General features: G+C 42.4%; 1 protein-coding gene across 2 annotated transcripts in view; it reads left to right on the forward strand.

The window, feature by feature from the left end:
• The window catches only part of LOC137546941 (spermine synthase-like), a 206,336-nt gene that overhangs the window by 104,058 nt on the left and 88,051 nt on the right, over positions 1-14,227 (forward strand). For both annotated transcript variants that reach the window (XM_068270019.1, XM_068270020.1), the window contains exons 5-6: positions 1,702-1,877; positions 6,816-6,970. In XM_068270019.1, coding sequence (XP_068126120.1) covers positions 1,702-1,877; positions 6,816-6,970 — 331 coding nt within the window. The remainder of the gene's footprint in view (positions 1-1,701; positions 1,878-6,815; positions 6,971-14,227) is intronic.

The raw sequence follows: 14,227 nt of genomic DNA on the forward strand, positions 1-14,227 counted from the left end.
ACTATAGGCACAGGGGACAGAGATGACACCGTGTTTTGACTACAGCCCCTATATCGTTTGTTAACCATGGACTACCTGTATATTTGTATTCACAAATATTCATTTCCTATGACCCCTTTTCTGTCATGCATACTGACTGAAATTTAGGTAACAAGGGAAAAAAAGGGTGGCAAAATAAACTTCCTTCTTGATCCCTGCAGTTAGTTATTACTGGTGATCACACTGGGTTGTGTGGCCAGAGACCACACTGATTAGTCTCTGATTACTCTCTGGGTCTTAAAGGGAACCAGAGAGGAACGGGGGGTGAAAAAAGAAAAAGATTTTATACATACCTGGGGCTTCTTCCAGCCCCATAAGCCTGAATCTCTCCCACGCCGCCGTCCTCAGCTTCCTGGATCCGCCGGTACCGGACCCGTCACTTCCGGCGGACGCGGCCAATTGTCCGCATCACAGGGGCTCCCTCCATACATGTACGCATGCGGCTGCGCAGTTAACAGCCACATGCGTATCTGTATGGGGAGAGCACCCTGTGATGCGGAGAATTGGCCGCGTCCGCCGGCCGACTTGCCGACTCGCGGCAATGACGGGACCCGGTGGCGGCTGATCCAGGCAGCGGAGGAGTACGGCGTGGGAGCGATCCGTGCGTATGGGGCTGGAGGAAGCCCCAGGTATGTATATTGCATCCTCTCTGGTTCCCTTTAAGGCTGCGAGCGTCACCTCTTGTGTGGATATAAATGCCTGCAGTCAAACTTACAGCCGCACAGAATTGGGTCAGTCAATTCCTTGCTTGGTAACTTTTATTTACCTAAACTGATTACACTGACATGAACCCAGGAGTAAACCTGGAAAAAGATCATCTGTCTCAGCAAAGGCAACCTCCTATACGCTCTACTCCTCTTCTTTCTCCACAGGGTCCTTTGTCCCCCAGCACTGCTGTTGCAGCAGTGAGTGCTGGAAATAGTTATTTCATGTTGACTGCATAAGAACTGTTTGATGCACATTTTATTTAACGTATTGTGCTATAGATGTTCTTTCTTCTCCAATGTTAGAGACCGAGAGCAAGGGTTTCTCTTGCCACTAATTTTGGATAATAAGATGTATTGAAATAGAAGATGCCGCAGTGCACTTTTAGTACCAAGCAGTGTGGTAAGGCATGGGAGTGGCTTTGATTTATGAGGCCTTATTCCCATTACCAGTGCCGTCACCAGAAGGACAGGAAGGATGGAAGACCAAGTATGTCACAAAGAAGAGAAGCACCCTCTCCTTCTGATGGGTTTATTTTGATTTCTGACCAGATATGTATTTTACGATTTCTTTCTTTGTAGTCCAGTCTGCCAGCATGGCCATTGTAACAGGCAAACGCCATGAGACACACACAGGGTTAGAGTAGGCCTATGAGTTTGGTCAGAAGCCTGGTGAGCTGCGTGTTACGGATGAATTCCACTTCTCTGACCTTCTTGGAATGCTAAATGAACTTTGCTACTAATAGCACTCTTATTGATCTTTCATTATATTGTGGCATGGCAGGGATGGATATAGCCCTGAAGATGGATTAAAGTTGTTGTCTACATTGTATGATGCAAAATTTATATCAAAGTTTGAGGAAGGAAATCTCTTGTACTTTTTGTGCATGTTTGTGACATAGCAGGTGTGCTTAAGTCTTCTTATACAGTAAATCTTGTGTATCTTTTCTTCTCTTAGGTTGCCAGCCATTGTTCGTGGAGCAGAGGTTGACAGATACTGGCCCACAGCTGATGGGCGCCTGGTAGAGTACGATATAGATGAAGTAGTTTACAGTAAAGATTCGCCTTATCAAAATATTAAGATTCTTCACTCTAAGCAGTTTGGAAACATCCTTATCCTCAATGGAGATGTCAGTAAGTAGTGTCCTCACATGCAATTAATAATCATTAGGGGATTTTTCTCCAGGGAGATAAGTTGTCATCTTCTATTTAAAATCACCTTTCAGCACTTTGCAAATGAAAAAGTACTAAATAGTAGGTTAGAAAGTACTGTCAAACTTATATTAGTATTTTATTGCTTGCTGGTGGCTTAAAGGCATTTTATTGATGAAGGTGTAAAAATATCACCAGGGAGAAAAGTGAATTGAATATGGGCTATTGTGTTGTTCCCATTTTTCTACAGCACTCCTTATAAATCAAGAAGTTGGCACTATGGACTTGAGTTATAACCCTACAACAACCAGTTTTACATGCCTACGCTAGTTTTGGGTGGTTATGAATTTGGCTGGGTGGACACATATACAGAGTATCGATACACTGGTACTTAGGCTCGGTCTACACTTGTCCAGTTGCAGATTGAATAAATTTCAAACTGATCACTTTTTCTAAAAACTGATGCAAAACTGACCAGTTTTTCAAAATGTTGTCCTTTTGTAGCATATGTTTCCAGTCCGGTTTAACGTATGTCCTTTCTTCATGTGTGTTTCTATTGGATAAGAGATGATGTTGAGGGGAAGAGCAGGCAGTAGGCAATCCGTTTTTGTCTCTGTTTTGTGTGCAAAAGTTCTCTGTGTAGAGAGAGGGAGATCCGTTTTTGTGTAGCCTTTCTCTACCCCTCCGTGTGTCCAGGGTCTGTGCAAGTCTGGACTCTCCATTCAGTTTTTCAAAAAGGATCCTACAGATCCATTTTTTTAAAGTCTGTGAAGACGGACGTTTTTTAAACATTTGTATCCATGGCTCTGGCTTTGATCCGGGCCAAAAAGCGGATACACGGGTACGTGTTTTAGGCCCCGTTCACACTTGCATTTTTGCAAAAACCGGAACGGATGTCCGGATCCGTTCCATGCGCATCCGGACCGGATGCATATGGTTGCACTCAGGATCCGTTCCGGATCCGTTCCGTTTGCATCTGGTTTTTCATCAGTAGGTGATCAGGTTGATATCCGGATCTGTTTTTAAAGAGATGCAGGCTATATAAATTCTTGGGTTCTGGGAGGTCCGCAGAAGCCCTGGGGTCATTGTTGGAGACAGCCTGACGTGTGGAGACCATCCTTGGATATAGAGACTGCAGTTTGGACCATGGATCCAGTGTTTTTGTACTCATTTTACCTGGGAATTTTCTCCTTTTTGATTTTTCTCTATACTATGTGGGAAGAAGGCATGCTCCTCGCAGGAGATGGTGGGTGCACCAGGCAGGTAGCTGCTGCACCTGTAGAATCAGGTCCTCAGGTGTGTAGGGCCTCACCTCTTCGTCCGACATGCTGCCAAATATCGCCAGCCACAAGTCACTGATGCTCCACTCCTCAAACGCTGGGCCCATGAAAACGCATTGGAAGTGGGTAGAACGTCCAGATTTTTTATAGCCAGTGTGTTGCCTCTTTTCCGTTTCTCATTGGTTCAGCTGTGCGGATGGTGCAGTCCGGATCCGGTCCGGGTGCGGCGGCCGTATCCGACGTACATGAAAAATAGAGCAAGTTGGAAAAGTGTCCGGAGTCCATATCCGGTCCGGATCCAGTCCGCGTGGAACGGACAAGTATGTACGCATCCATAGACTATCATTGGATTGCCAAACGTCCGTTCCGTTTGTACAGTATACGTTCCTGATCCGGTCCGGAAAATCCTGACTGCTAACGCAAATGTGAACCCAGCCTTAGACAAGTGTGAACCGACCCTTAAAGTCAACATATTAAGATTTTTGGGCAGGTCAAGAACTGACTGCTATTCCATGAAGAGAAGAAACAAAACATTTTTTCTGAATATATGATATGTAAAAGACATAATTTTTTTAAAAAATCTGTTTACTATAATATCACTGGCTGATTTCTTAACTACTTGGAGGGATTTCAGTAATGCTGTACATTCCAGGGAAATTTTACTATAAATGGCCGAGTTCTGCAGCAGAACCTTAAATGCCACATGTGTGAGAAACATCAGCATTGTACTGTATGATAGGAATCCCTAGTACAAATCATTATGACGTCCTTTGGCTCTTCAAGCTCCTGTTTAAAAGGCAAATCCATTACTGAGATGTGCTCTGTTCTAAAGCATTAACCAATACTGCAGCACGGCATGCTAATAACTTGCACAGCACTCTGCTGGCGGCTCCTGAAATGTATAAAAATTCATGTTCTGTATATTAATTGCCGTATGCTAGTGATGCCTAGGTAAGCAGCTATCACAAAGGTCACGGCCTTGCTGACTTCTAGGGCAGCTTAGCATTTCAATATTCTACTGTTTTTATTTTAGCTTTATATACTAGTCTGTCGGGAAGAGGAGAAACTCTCCAAGTACAGGTACGGCAAAAACATAAAATTAAACCTTAATTACAGAGTAAGGGGCAGTTAGAACCCCATCAATTAGTCTTGCAGTCACCACCTGAGTTTATGATAAAGCCATGAAGGTCCTAAGCAGGTCAGAAGGACAGAATATTAGGTAAAATCCCTTCTACAGCAGTATAAAGCCAAACTAGCTCATTTATATTATAGAGAAATAAAATGCATTGTAAATTGACTTGGGATCTAACCTCTGTTTGCTGCATACCATTTTAAATATAAATTACCAAGTAAAGTTTGCAGAATAAACTTTTTCTTTGCAGGCTGTAGTGGTTGTGGGGGTCATGTGATTGGAGACCCAGCTATCCTTTTTCTGTGCATTGCTCTTTCACACCCTTGGTGGATCAGGGTGTTTGCTGGTTGACTCCCTGGTGCTAATTTGTTGCGGTTGAGCCTGGGGACTACTGCTTTTGTTTCTGTCATGTGATTGGAGGCCACACCTGCTTGTCAACCAAGCATGTTGCCATGCAGGAAACCGCAAAAAAAACTACTGTATATACTCGTGTTTAAGCCGACCTGTGTATAAGCCAACCCAATTTCTCACTACCGAAGTTGTGTACAGGTAAACAATGTTATTCACACTTTGCCATGCAGGCTTGACCTTTATGTACAATACAGTTTATTAGACCGTTTCCCTGTTAGACATGCAAATGTGTTTTATACATATATACCTACTCAGGGACTGGCTGGACCTAGCAAACTGACACATTCATTGATATGTAGCATTTGGCAATGCACCGGTTTGTTGGTGATGATCCATTAGTGGAATGGGCCTGCGAGGGTCTTTGCTGATCCCCCCCACAATTAGTATTATAGTGGGGTGTAGCTAGCTCGCAGTTGATCCACCCTTTATGGTCCCCCCAAAGATTGCCACCAGTGCAGTTGCTAACAATGTGTGGTCAGATGTGACCGCTAGGTAGAAAAATACATGTGTGCATGCGTTATATGTATAAAACACATTTGCATGTCTAACAGGGAAACGGTCTAATAAACTGTATAAGCCAACCCCCCAACTTTATGTCAGAAATCAGGAAAAAGTGATTGACTCGCTAACAAGCAAAGGGTAGGAAATGCAGCAGCTCCTGAGTTTCAAGGGGCTTATTGCCCCCTCTCAACAGCAATAACCCCCATATGAAATGCAGCAATCACCCTTATATGAAATGCAACAACTACCCCTATGTGACATGCAAGGACAGCTGTCTTGCCTACTTGCTTCACCCAACCAATGGGTGTTCACATACCCGACTGCCAGATCTTTCTATACAGCAGGAAGTACACACTAGTGCAATGGAGGGATGGATGCTGTGCTCTCTCTGCTCTGGACTGATCCTCTGCGCATGCTAACAACGCATATTTTTGTTAGCGTGTGGCATGTTTGAGCACAGATGCGCCCCAGACGTGTGCACGGGTATTGAGGAATCTGGTGTGGTGCTACCGAGTGGCATGACGCCACACGCTGGCTTCCTGGGCACAAATACCGGAATCCTTAGCCCAAGCATTTTGTAGCCTCAGTAGAAGTGCAGCAGTATGGGAAACGTCCGTCAAGCATCTTTGCCCAGCGTTATCCACAGTGCCTCCTCTTGTGAAATTGGTACGTCCACCAAATATTTTGTTGATGCTTGCACGTCTGCACCAATGATGTTCACCCTTTGCAAATAAATGAAGCATGTACAGCAGTGCCAGCTTTTCTCCTCTCTCTTCGTATACAAGTGCTACATATTAGCACTTGTTATTATTATTATTACTATGCACCTATGTGCTTAATTTGGATTAAGTGAATACTAAACTTGTTGTTGTTAAAGGGAACCTGAACTGAGTAAAATTATTAAAAATAAACACATGATGTAGCTGTAAATGAATATTACATACTTACCTCACTGTCAGTTCCTCTCAGAAGCTCACCATTTTCTTCTTACAGTGATCCCTTCCAGTTCTGACAATATTTTGTCAGAATTGATATATACCAGTAGCTGTCAGTTATATATCAGCAGCTGTCAGTTACAACTGAATGTGCAAGTTAATGTCCATGTTTCCCTATGGCTCAAGTGGGCGATATTACAGTTTAACAGTGTGCTGACCAGGAAGCTGTTAGGGGGTAATGGCCATTTTCAAATTGGAGGACAGAGAATTCCATCGATCACAGTGAACAAACAAGACATGGTAGAAGAGAAATAGATTGATTAGTTGACTACACAGGAGGTAAGTATGACGTGTTTATGTTTATTTTTACATTTCATTTTCAGTTCAGGTTCTCTTTAAATATGGTCAGCTTGAGCATGTGCTGCAATATATGTAAAGAATGGCAGTTTCTAAATCCCAGTGTAGCAGTGTTGATATATTGCAGGGTGTTACCTGAAAAACTTTTCATGGAGCCAGCATTTAAAATTTAAATTTATATATTTGTCTTTTGTATACTGTTTTTTGTTTTTATTTTTTTTAATTTTACTGAATTTCTTCCGTTTTAAAATAATCCTTGACAATAGGATGGCTCACTTTTGCATTCTGTCTGTGTGTCTTTCAGATCTGGCAGAGAGTGACTTAGCATATACCCACGCCATTATGGGCAGTGGCAAGTTTGACTACTGTGGAAAAGAAGTGTTAATTCTTGGAGGAGGAGATGGAGGAATTCTGTATGAACTTGTCAAACTAAAACCAAAGATGGTTACCATGGTAGAGATATCCTTTGCGGTAATGATTTGTACCTCCAGTGCTTTCATAAAACTCATAACTTTTTAAGCAGAATTATAGTCCGAGACAACCTACAGTTAGAACCTGTCTCCCAATTCCCTATTGACTATATCATTATCCTGCCTGCATTGTACAGGTAAAAACTGAACAGCAGGGCAGAAATGTTTCATTTAACTCTGATGCTTCCTCCTTCCAAGCTGGTACTGAAATGCTTTCCCACAGAGTCAACACCTCAGGTAGTGAACCTGGGAATAGGGCCGGTGCCAAGCCTCGACCACATTGCTCAAAAGGATCCTGGACAAACCAATGCAGAAGAAACACCACAGGCTGCAAATAATACTTGTATTGCAGAACAGAAAGACCACATGTTACAGACTCTAGGTACTGTGAGTCCGTAACCTGTAGTGTTTCTGTTCCACAATGCAAACATTTTTTGCAACCCCTGGTGTACCGCCTCTTTCTTCTACATTGGTACTGAAGAGGTGGGGAATGAGGATGTTCGGGTTCCAAAGCACAGGGTCCTGAATTTAAACATCATCACTAAAAATCCCTCCCACTCCCCCATCACCAACACACAGACAAAAAATGGGGGGCTGCGCTGCGCTGGAAAATGCGGTGCGCGTGCCGAAAATGGGCGTGGCCATGACATTCTATGGAATGATGTAACAGTGAAAGCATAAGAAAAGCAGTGTTTACGCCATGATGTGGTCAAACGATCATTCGCATAATGGGTGTGCAGAAACTGTGTGATGCTATTTAATAGTATACCTTAACCCCAAAGCAGCAAACATAGCCAACTATGACTATTAACCTATTTTGGTTCCTGGACGTAGAAACTACGTCCAGGAACCATGCGCGCTACCGCGCGCTCTCCTGCGGCCGATCGCGCGCATGCACGCGCACTCCCGGCCGCGGATTCGGTAGCCAAGGAATCAATGTATCGGGCTATGGTGCCCGATCACTGATTCCTCTCCCCCGCTGAAAAAGCGGGGGGGGGGGGGAAGCTGTGCTTTTTCTGGCTGTTCTCTTCCCGATGAGTCACTCTAAGCGTGAGTTACGCTTAGAGTGACGTCATGTAAACAAACTCATGTAAACAAACTCATGTAAAAGTAAAACTACAACTGTAAGGAAAAAAAATAAAAATGAACGCACATTTACATTATAAATCTATTGTTTACCTCCCACCCTCCCAAAACTACCTAAATAAATTGTTTACTATAAAAAAAAAAAAAAAAACCATTACAATAAAAAAAAAAAGAACATGTAAATATTTACCTAAGGGTCTAAACTTTTTAAATATCAATGTAAAGATGAAATATTTCTATTTTTTTTTTTTATTTTAAACTTGTAAATAGTGGTAGATGCAAAATGGAAAAAATGCTCCTTTATTTCCAAATAAAATATTGTCGCCATACATTGTGATAGGGACATAATTTTAACGGTGTAATAACCGGGACATATGGGCAAATACAATACGTGAGTTTTAATTATGGAGGCATGTATTATTTTAAAACTATAATAGCTGAAAACTGAGAAATAATGATTTTTTCCGTTTTTTTTCTTATTCTTCCTGTTAAAATGCATTTACAGTAAAGTGGCTCTTAGCAAAATGTACCCCCCAAAGAAAGCCTAATTGGTGGCGGAAAAACAAGATATAGATCAGTTCATTGTGATAAGTAGTGATAAAGTTATAGGCTAATGAATGGGAGGTGAACATTTCTCACTTGAAAACGACGGAACGCGAATGGGTTAAATAATAAATGCAGCAACAGTTACCCCGGACACCACAAAATAAACACAATGGGCAACATGTCAACACAAAAAAAACATATTGCGGTGAACATGTCAGCACAAAATAAACATATTGCTGGCAACATGTCAGCACAAAATAAATGCATTGCGGGCAACATTTCAGCACAAAATAAAAGCAACGGGGGCAAACATCAATCAGTGTAAAGCAAGCACCTAAGGAGGGGAATAGTAATAGATGTGCTCAGGCTTGTAGCGTCTCTGCACTCCAGACGTTCCAAAGACTCCTCCACAGTCAAACCAGCACCATCTGCAGTATTAAAGCTCTTTTATTCTTTTAGAAAAGTAGCATGACTAGCATCTTCCACAGCTGTGGAGGATGCTTGTCATGCTACTTTTCTAAAAGAATAAAAGAGCTTTAATACTGCAGATGGGGGCAAACATGTCAGTACAAAATAAACGCAATGGGGGCAAACATGTCAGTACAAAATAAACGCATTGTGGGAAACATGTCAGCACAAAATAAACGCAATGGGGCAAACATGTCAGCACAAAATAAACGCAATGGGGGCAAACATGTCAGCGCAAACTAAACGCAATGGGGCAAACATGTCAGTACAAAATAAACGCAATGGGGCAAACATGGCAGTACAAACTAAACGCAATGGGGCAAACATGTCAGTACAAAATAAACGCAATGGGGGCAAACATGTCAGCACAAAATAAACGCAATGGGGGCAAACATGTCGGTACAAAATAAATGCAATGGGGGCAAACATGTCAGTACAAAATAAACGCAATGGGGGCAGCATTTCAGCACAAAATAAACGCATTGCGGGCAACATATCAGCACAAAATAAACGCAATGGGGGCAAACATGTCGGAACAAAATAAATGCAATGTGGGCACATTTCACCTGGAGAAAAAAAAAAGCATTTACTTACCTGACATAAGTCCCCTCACGCAGCGGGCCTCTGGTGTGTGTGTGAAGTTCCCCGGGCTCACAGGCACTCAGGCAGAGCAGGGCTACGGCAAGATGGCGTCCGGAGGCGGAGCCCTGTACTGGAGACACAAATAGTCTCCAGTACAGGGCTCCGCCTCCGGACGCCATCTTCCAGTAGCCCTGCTCTGCCTGTGCCTGCCGAAGAAGGAACAATGCTGGCTGCTGGAGCGGGGCTGCGGGGAATGAACTAGCGCAGCGTCTACTAGACGCTGCGGCTATTTCATTCAGTACGGTGGCCAGAGTCCCGAGGCCGGGACGTCCCGCTGCTAAAAGCGGGACTTTCCTGGGACCTCATGCAGCCTGGCACAGCGCCCCCCGAAGGCGGGACGCGTCCCGGGTAAAGCGGGACGTTTGGTCACCGTAGCTTAAAGCAGATCTGTAAGGAAATTTAAATAAAGTCTGATATTTGCCTATGGAGAGGGAAGGCTCTGGATCTCGTAGCACTTTCCCAGTCTTCTCTCGTTGTCCTTGTTCCAGTCCTTGTTTGAATTTGCCATCTCAGGGAGCCATTGGAAGACTTCAGAAGCACTTGTGGAGCCGCTTTACACACTCCGTAATGCTCTGCAGAAGCACTTGTGGAGCCACTTTACAAGCTCCACAAGTGCTTCTGAAGTCTTCCAATGGCTCCCTGAGATGGCAAATTCAAACATGGACTGGAACAAGGACCGTGAGAGAAGACAGGGAACGTGCTACGAGATCCAGAGCCTTCCCTCTCCATAGGCAAATATCAGACTTTATTTAATTTCCTTACAGATCTGCTTTAAGAGGATTATTTTGTTATTTGGGCTTCTACCTGCAAGCTACAAAGACACAGTCTAAAAAAAATAGTAAGCGGTCTGAAGATAGCAGTGCTGTGCTTTTATGGTTTTATGCACTGGGCAGGTGTCTATACTCCCTCCGCCTATAATCATAGTTTATCTGTCACAGATGATATCACTTTCTCACAGTGCACCTGTGAGGCAGTCCTTTAGCTTCAATGCTTAGACAAATCATCTGATGGAACTTCCAGGTTTTCATTAACAAGATAGCTAGCTAGCCCTAGAGACTATCAAAGATCACCAATATATCCAGCCCACTAGTTCCCACTCAAATTGAAATAGTTATATTATTATTTTTTTTAACTGCTTTCTGTCACTTATAGAACATCAATCAAAACAGAGTGACAGTGTGTTAAACTGTATAGTGTTACTTGTGCAGATACATTTCCACGACTATTTCACAGGCCTGTGGAGCCGGTACAAAAATCTTCCGACTCCTCAGTTTATGAAACCTCCGACTCCAACTCCGGGTACCCAAAATGGCTCAGACTCCTCGAGCTAATACTTACCAGGGCTATGGATTTTTTAAAAAATAATCCGACTCCGACTCCTCAGTATATGATATCACTGACTCCATCTCCAACTCTGGGTACCCAAAATTGCTCTGACTCCTCGACTCCGACTCCTCAGCCCTGCTATTTCAGAGCTCCACATGTCTGAAGAACGCGGCTCCTACCGTAGTTCTCTTCATCTTAGCAGCAGGATCCCTCAGAACACTGCTTTCTAGGTGCCTGACTCTTGAAATGTGTCCTACTATTTCATGTACAATTTCAGCTAATTCCAAGCAGAATGTTTTATAGTAGTTTTAGAAAATTTGAAATGAACACTTAAGTGTGTCAAAGCTCAAATAAGTAGTATTTTTGTAAGTATCTTTAATGCTGCCATTACTGTAGCTTTGAACTAACTGCTTCCAGGCATTCCTTTACAAGCAAAGCTAAGTACTGATTTTATGCTGCCGTGCTGCAATGGATTTTTATGCCTTCTAGGTTAGAAAGAGTTTACTTATAGGGTCATTTTGAGTAGCAAGAATCCACAAGCACCATTTATTCAGTCACGTTACTTGCATAGCGGTCATTATTGAGTTTGTTTTATTTTAGGCATCTCCCATATATTTATTTATTAATTTTACTGAATTGTGTACATTTGTTATGTTCACATTGTCTAATGATATATTTAATTGCAAGAAAAAAGATTCATACAGCCCTGGGTTTGCTCTTAGCCCCCATTTCCTTGGGGGTGCCGTATCTATCTCTGTGTTGCTGCAAAATTGCATGATTGCATGTGAATCTCCCTGCTTTGCCAATGCGAGTGATAATGGAGATCAGGTAATGCAAATCGGAAGCAGCATAGTGATTTCAATAGGTTGTCATTTTGTTTGCAGGAAAACTGAGCTATTCGGCCCTAGTGGAAACGGGGCCTTGATAAGTCATCATGGTTTAACCACTTGATGACTGAGGGTTTTTCCCCCTTGTGGACCAGAGTAATTTTCACCTGTCAGCGCTCCTCCCTTTCTTTCGCCAATAACTTAATTACTACTAATCACAGCGTAATGATCTATATCTTGTTTTGCTCGCCACCAATTAGGCTTTCTTTGGGAGTTACAGTATGCCAAGAATTATTTTATCCTAAATGCATTTTAACATGAATAAGAAAAAAAATGCATTATTTTTAAGTTTTGGGCCATTATAGTGTTAAAATAAAACATTCTACTGTGTATAAAAGCCACACATTTTATTTGCCCGTTTGTCCCGGTTATTGCAACGTTTAAAAAAATTCCCTAGTACAATGTGTGGCGCCAATATTTTATTTGGAAATAAAGGTGCATTTTTTCAGTTTTGCGTCCATCACTAATTACAAGCCCATAAATTAAAAATTTATAGTAATATACCACCTTGACATAAATTTTTAAAACGTTCAGTCCCTAAGGTAACTACGTATATTTTTTTTTTTATGTACATTTTTTTCTCCCTTTATAAATAAAAAAAAGTTTGGGTACTATGGGAGGGTTTGGGAGGGAAATAGTTAATTTTAACAGTCAGTGTGGGGATTTTTATTAAGCAAAAAAGAAATTTGATGCAATATAGTATTTGGCCACAAGATGTCCTCAGTCATTATTTCCGATTCACGTACGTAAGCACGTGAATCGGAAGTAATGCGTAGCAGTGAAACAGGAAGATGCAATGAATACCGGCGTCTCATAGACGCCGGAATTCATTGAATCGGGGACTTAGATTTATGAATAGGACCTGCGGTCCCATTCATTAACTCCCCCTCTAAGTGGCGGTAACAGCTGTGCATGCAGCTGCAGACTTGTATTCACTACCCTGGTGCATCCTGTCAATTTTACTTAGTTGGATGATGCAGCAGGCTGAAGTGTACAAATTTATGAATAGAGGTGGAGCTAACAGATGTGGGCTGATTGGCCACTATATTACAAGTGCCACAGTATATGGCACAATGTTTTGATCGGTATGGTCATGTGGCAGTACAACTTTCAGCTGAGAAAAGCATAAACATACTGCTCATCTACCACCCTCCTGACAATGCCTCAGACTTTCTCAAGGAAATTCTGATCTTCTAACCTACTTAGCATGGGGCAGAAAGGATCCATGCTACAATCAACCCAATAAAGAATAGAGTCCCAGAGAAGAAGCCTGAAGACTTCTAGCGAAATATACATTTCCAAATCTGTGTTTTTATTGACTCTGACTTTGTGTGTGGGGGAGTGGATGAGAACAAAGGGAGGCAGGACACATGGGGGACAGAGGAGGGGACATGGGGAGTATAGAGGGATACACGGGGACAGAGGAGAAAACATGGGGACACAGGAGGACACAAGAGTTACAAGGGGGACACAATAATTAAGAGAACTACTACAAGGTGCTCCTGGTCCATGGATGCACCAGGTTTAGTATTTATATTTTTCCCTAGTTTTGCCCTCTAAACCTAGGTGTGACTTAGTCTGGCTGTCTTATAGTCCAAAAAAAATTGTATCTCTGTTGCTTGGGTCATTTCCCCCACATGTTTTTCCCCAGATCCCCTCCAGTCTCTGTAGATCACACTTGGAGAGTGTGCCCATAGTTTATATTTCTCTACTCAGTTGTTTGCAGCAGTGATTGCATTTTTGACTTTGCGTGAGCTCAGTAGCAATATCTTTGTCACGTGACATTGGTTAACCTTATTACTAATAATCCCGACAGCAGAGGAGTTGTGTCTTTCATCTATGTTCAGAGATTGAGAGGACTCCTGGTTGAATTTTACAGTTCAAACACAGTGCAACGTAATGCAGCTACAAAGTATGAGTGCTGAGTAATGAAGCTCAGCATTTTGTGGATGTTAAACCACAAGAAAAATTATGGAGAGGCTAACCTGTGAATCTGGAAGTAAATCAATAATGGTAATATGACATTTGTGAAAAATGCACCCTTGACATTTTCATAGCAATGATAACTGCTGACATGCTTTATAATGGGTGTTTATTTCAGGTGTGTGTTGTAAATAAAACCGATCTGAGCTTTTCCTTCCCGACTACACAAATCTAGAGAGAAGTGTGTGACAGATTTAGTGATTGAGTCAGTGAAAGTGCTGCTCCTTGTCATTCAGCCAAGATCTGATTTCCGCACTCAGCTGTATATGTGAGGCATGACATAAATTACATCACCATTGCTGCAGGGC

Source organism: Hyperolius riggenbachi, chromosome 2, assembly GCF_040937935.1.
Source record: "Hyperolius riggenbachi isolate aHypRig1 chromosome 2, aHypRig1.pri, whole genome shotgun sequence".
Lineage (NCBI taxonomy): Eukaryota > Metazoa > Chordata > Amphibia > Anura > Hyperoliidae > Hyperolius > Hyperolius riggenbachi.